Genomic DNA, 5,613 nt, shown 5'->3' with positions numbered 1-5,613 from the left:
CTTCTAGGCCCTTACTGTCAAGAACATGGACTTTATTTCCAAGGACCTCTTGGATTGGTGAGGGAGCTAAATGTAGCTGTTTGGTGGATACATTTATTTGTAACAAGTTCGGAGACTCACAGGTAGGGTGTGAGGAGGAAAGTGACAGGAGAATGACACTGGAAAATTAGTTTGGGAACCATCTGTGAAGGGCCTTGTAGACCAACCCAAGGAACTTGACCTTTAACCTGGAGCAGAGGTGACAAACTTAAAATCCCACAGAGACAAGGCGTGTCGATGAGTGAAGCTGACCAGGTAACAGGGAGGGGTGAGGACTGTGGCAAAATGGGGATTCTTGCCTTGTCTCAAGGGTGCAGCTACTCTCAGCTTCAGCAAACTGTTACCAGGCAGGAATGGTTGGCCCAGTGTGACCAGAACTTCCAGTTTCCAAGAGAGGCTGGAAATCCCGGTGTGTTTTTGTTTTGTTTTGTTTAATTAAAAAATATATTTTTTTATTTTTCAGCCATGCTATGTGGCACATGAGATCTTAGTTACCCGACCAGGGATCGAACCCAGGCGCCTTGCAGCGGAACCGCGGAGTCTTAGCCCCTGGACCGCCAGGGAAGTCCCTGGAAATCCAGGTTTTTATATGACAGTCCTAGGTTTTTAAAACATATGGGTCAAGTCAAACTGGTTCTCAAACCAGATACGGCTCACAGGCCACACAGCTATCACCTTGGCAGACTGAAGGGTTTTAAGGGAAAAAAAAAAAAAAGATATGATCATATCTGTGCTTTAGAAAAAAATCACACTGTAGAGTGAGAGAGGAATTACAGAAAATAGACTAGAAGCAAGGAGACTCAACTGTTTCAACAGGAGGGAGGTGACAATGATCCATGCTAGGGTGGGGACAGAGGGGAAGGTTGTTGGGATGACTTGGAGTCCAGGATTCAGGGGGAAGAATTTAGCTTTCACCAGCATCTGGAAGAAGGCATATTCCTCCTCTCAGTGCACGCCCTCCCCTCACCCTTTCCTAAACTGAAAGCTGAAAGGACAGACAGATCATCTCTAAAGCCAAAGGACAGGGAAGTTTAGCAAAGACTCTGGTCTTGGGAGCAGACTAATTTTACTAATGATCGTTTTTGAGATAAACTCCTTGACCAACTGCCCCAACTCTCATTCTCCCCCACCAATGGGCTCAGCACGTAATTAAAATTTAAAACTTATAGGGACTTCCCTGGCCGTCCAGTGGTTAATACTCAGCGCTTCCAACGCAGGGGGCACGGGTTTGATCCCTGGCTGGGGAGCTGAGATCCCACATGCCGTGCAGCCAAAAAAGAAAACAAACAAAAAAACCATACAGATCATGGCACTCTGCTCTTTGGAGCGGCGGAATTTGGGAACCTCAGAGCCAAATCCTCTTTTGCTGACAGCAGAGGGAGGACCTGGCTCCCAAAGAGGCTGTTTCGTGAACACGGACGTGAGAGGTGGCTTCAGACCCATTTCATGGTCTTGGTGGTGGTACAACTGGTCACTTGGTTCCAAGGAAGAATGCAAAGGGTAGGAAGGTGCAAGTGGGGGAGAGGAATGGCGACTCACTTCGGAGAATTTTTCTAACAGTCAGCAAGTGCTATATTAAGGACTTTTTTCCTCCGCAGATCCTTCTGATTTTGAAGCCTGGCATAGGAAGTGGCCCTGAGGAGATGCAGAGCTAAGCCTCCCCTCCCTGGCACGGCCCGGGAGCGCCCCACAGGATAAGGGAGAGGACGGCAGTCAGGCAAAGGTTAGGGAGGAAAGCGCAGGCAGAGACCCAGGACAGCTCCAGGAAATGTTTGTGTTTCTCCACCGGGAGGGAGGACAAATAAGCTGTTTTTTCACTCCTCCTGGGCGGCTTTGCTTATTCTCCAGCTAAGAGAGAGGCTGAAGATAAAAATCATTCTGGGACAGAACTCAGCGACTCCTCTCCAGCACGAATCTCCTCGGACCTGCCAGCTGCTTCCCAGAAGCGACAACTGCGTGAAGTGACCCGCGTTTCCAAGCCCTGGGGTGCTACATGCTTCGGCTCTCAGGGAGACAGGCAGCTTGTGACCCAGGCTCCAGAGAAAGGAACCCCCACCTCGAGTCTCCCATTTCCTGGCCGAAGTTTCTGTTCTCCGTGGAGTGGCTGCATCCATGCCCACGTGTGGTACCTGTGTCCCAGGGTGAAGAAGTTGGAAACGCAGCAGCTGGAGCATTCAGGTAAGCATCTGTGTTTTGGGGGGAACTCCACAGCCCAACACACAGAACACTGGTCCTCTGTCCACCATGGAAAACAGGTCGTGCTGCCTCATCCAGGGGGACCCCATCTCCCAGGTGATGCCGCCGCTGCTGATCATGGCCTTTGTGCTGGGCGCCCTGGGCAACGGCATCGCCCTGTGTGGTTTCTGCTTTCACATGAAGACCTGGAAGCCGAGTACTATTTACCTTTTCAACTTGGCTGTGGCCGACTTCCTTCTCATGATCTGCCTGCCCTTTCGGACCGACTACTACCGCAGACACAGGCAATGGGTCTTTAAGGACATCCCTTGTCGGGTGGCACTCTTCATGCTGGCCACGAACAGGGCTGGGAGCATCGTCTTCCTCACGGTGGTGGCTGTGGACAGGTATTTTAAAGTGGTCCACCCCCACCATACGGTGAATGCCATCTCCAACCAGACTGCAGTTGGCATCATCTGTGCCCTGTGGACCATGGTCATCCTGGGGACTCTGTATCTTTTGACGGAGAACCATCTGTGTGTGCAAGAGGAGACCATAACTTGTGAAAGCTTCATCATGGAGTCGGCCAACGGCTGGCACGACGTCATGTTCCAGCTGGAATTCTTCCTGCCCCTCAGCATCATCTTGTTCTGCTCCTTCAAGATCATTTGGAGTCTGAAGCGGAGGCAGCACCTGGCCAGGCAGACTCGGATGAAGAAGGCTACCCGGTTCATCATGGTGGTGGCGGTTGTGTTCATCACCTGCTACCTGCCCAGCGTGTCAGCCAGACTGTATTTCCTCTGGACAGTGCCTACCAGCGCCTGCGATCCCTCTGTCCATGTAGCCCTCCACGTCACCCTCAGCTTCACCTACGTGAACAGCATGCTGGACCCCCTGGTGTACTATTTTTCAAGTCCCTCGTTCCCCAAATTCTACTCCAAGCTCAAAATCCACAGTTTGAGACCTAAGCGTCTAGGACACTCCAAGAGGCCAGAAGAGATGTCCATTTCAAACCTTTGTCGCAAGAGTTGCATCGGTGTGGCAAATAGCTTCCAGAGCCAATCGGACGTGCAGTGAGATCTCCAAATGTGATGGATGGTACCAGAACAGACAGATGGACAAAATCAAGGAAGACCCATGGGCGACTTAGAAATAATTCATGCTGAGAGGTGGAGAGCTTTGAAAACGCCATTCTTTCTTAGCTGTATCCTCCTCACTCTGTTAGATACGAAATTCAGATCACTATGTCTTTTTGGAAGGTTCCAGTTGAGAAGTGAGTCGGTTGCATTTATATGATTTGATTCCAGTGACAGGGGCGTGTGTGTGTGTGTTTGCGTGTGTGTGTGTGTGTGTGTGTGTGTGTGTGTTGGGTGGTGGGTTGGGAAGAGTTTGGCTCCTGTGTATTTTTAAATGGCTGAGTTAATAGGTACTAACGTTTAAACCCATCATGTTCTCTCTCTGGGGGAGTTAGTGAAATTAATAGCCTATCCTCTGACCTTAAATTCTTACTTGTCTTGGAAAATAGAAACTAGTGTAAGTCAATATTTTTATATCAGGCAGAGTGAGGCCCTTTAGACTGGGAAGTCTCGACCCCAATGATTTTCATCCTCCTGGGGCTCCTCTGTACTTTTCTGACTTCTCAGGAACCCAAGAAAAATGACAGCCAAACAATCTGCTCCCACCTTCTTGGAGCTCCACGTTTATCTGCAAGTCTTTGCATTTCACAGAAAGTACTGAAGGATATGTTTACCGGCCCTGAATTTTCCAGTGGGAGCTGAGTGCTTGAAAAAATCCCGTTAGCCTTTGGGAAGTGCTGAATCTGGCGTAATTGCTTTGGCTGCTTGTTATGTGACTATGAGTTTGAATTATTCAATCACTCATTTTCCACGTATTTCCTGAATTAATATTCTGTGCCAGGTACTGTGTTAATGTCCCTTTTACCTGGACGGTCCTTAGTCAACTTGTGTGTGGCGGGGTGGGAGGCGTGTGTGTAGCAAGCAGACAGAAGTTAATGAAGTTCACCCTTTCAATGATTATAGTTTCTAGACCTGTTCTCTGCAAACACCAGTGTTTTCCTCTTATTGTAGGATTCCATACAAACACGAAAGGGAGGAAAGGGTAGTATCCCTTATACACATGAATTTCCCAAATATGTCCATGGGACCCTCAAAAGTAGATGATTGTATGAGTGACATGCTGCCCCTGCCCTAGATTAGGGGGAAAGATTCCAAGCCAACCTTAGCTCCGTTCTCAAGCCACAAAGTGGTGAAAGTGTTCCCGGCTCCTTTATTTACACTTTCTCAAATTCCCTGGGGACTCTCTGCAGTTAAGGCCCTTACCAGTTTTTCATCCTTTAGCTTTGAAACATCCCACTAGGCTGTTCCTATTAATTTCTTTTTCAGGGGCACTGCACAGCCCAGGGATGGGCTGTACAAAGCTTAAATCACAGCTCAACTGCTTACAATGTGTGATCTCGGGACAGATTTTTTTCCTTTGGCCGCACCACCCGCGGCATGCGGAATCTTAGGTCTTTGACCAGAGATCAAACCCGTGCCCCCTGCAGTGGAAGCTCGGAGACCTAACCACGGGACCACTAGGGAATTCCCTGGGGGAAGATTTTACCTAACCACGTTTAGTTTCAATTTCCTTGTCTGTCAAATAGGGGTAACAATAACGTTGACATCAGAAGGTCATTGGGTGGATTCACTGAATGTAGCATCCTGAAGCACAGGGACTTTGTTTACTATTATATACCCAGAGCCTAGAGGCATGCCTGCACATAGTAGGCGCTCAGTAAATATTTGAATGAATGAATAAGTGCGTGTAAAACGTTAAACGCAGTGTCTGGCAGTAAGTGCGTAATATTATGATGTATTATGTTAACACACTCTACATATAAAGAAACTGAGGCACAGAAGCAATTTCCTCCGGGGTTCAGAGCCCCGTAAGTAGCTGCTCTGTTGTGACTACTTGAGTTCCCTGGCTCCCTAGCTTCCAGGGGAGAAGTGAAAGCAAGGATTCTTATCAGCATCAAAGAACCATATATCCTCTTGATAGAAATCTGTGAAAACCCCACATTTCTGCTTTAAATTCCATTCTTAGTTCATTCTTTCCTGGGCTGCCCCCTTGTTGCTTCATCTCAATAAAAACAGATTCCAAAAGAAAGTCCGCGTCCTGTGTGTGATCCTGTGTTAAAAGATTCATGAGGGGCTAAAGACGCAGATGTAGAGGATGGACTTGAGGACATGGGGAGGGGGAAGGGTAAGCTGGGACAAAGTGAGAGAGTGGCATGGACTTACATATACTACCAAATGTAAAATCGATAGCTAGTGGGAAGCAGCCACATAGCACAAAGAGATCAGCTCTGTGCTTTGTGACCACCCAGAGGGGTGGGATAGG

General features: G+C 48.4%; 1 protein-coding gene across 1 annotated transcript; it reads left to right on the top strand.

Moving 5' to 3' along the window:
* Positions 1-2,277: 2,277 nt before the first annotated feature.
* HCAR1 (hydroxycarboxylic acid receptor 1) lies at positions 2,278-3,291 on the top strand (the record flags this gene model as incomplete). The annotated part of the gene is made up of 1 exon (XM_082853088.1): positions 2,278-3,291. Exon 1 carries the CDS (start codon positions 2,284-2,286, stop codon positions 3,289-3,291), a length of 1,008 nt encoding a protein of 335 aa, XP_082709214.1. The 5' UTR covers positions 2,278-2,283.
* Positions 3,292-5,613: the final 2,322 nt, after the last annotated feature.

Source organism: Leucopleurus acutus (genome assembly GCF_964270905.1).
Source record: "Leucopleurus acutus genome assembly, chromosome: 13".
NCBI classification, from domain to species: Eukaryota; Metazoa; Chordata; class Mammalia; order Artiodactyla; family Delphinidae; genus Leucopleurus; species Leucopleurus acutus.
This window is presented reverse-complemented; position numbering and strand designations above follow the sequence as displayed.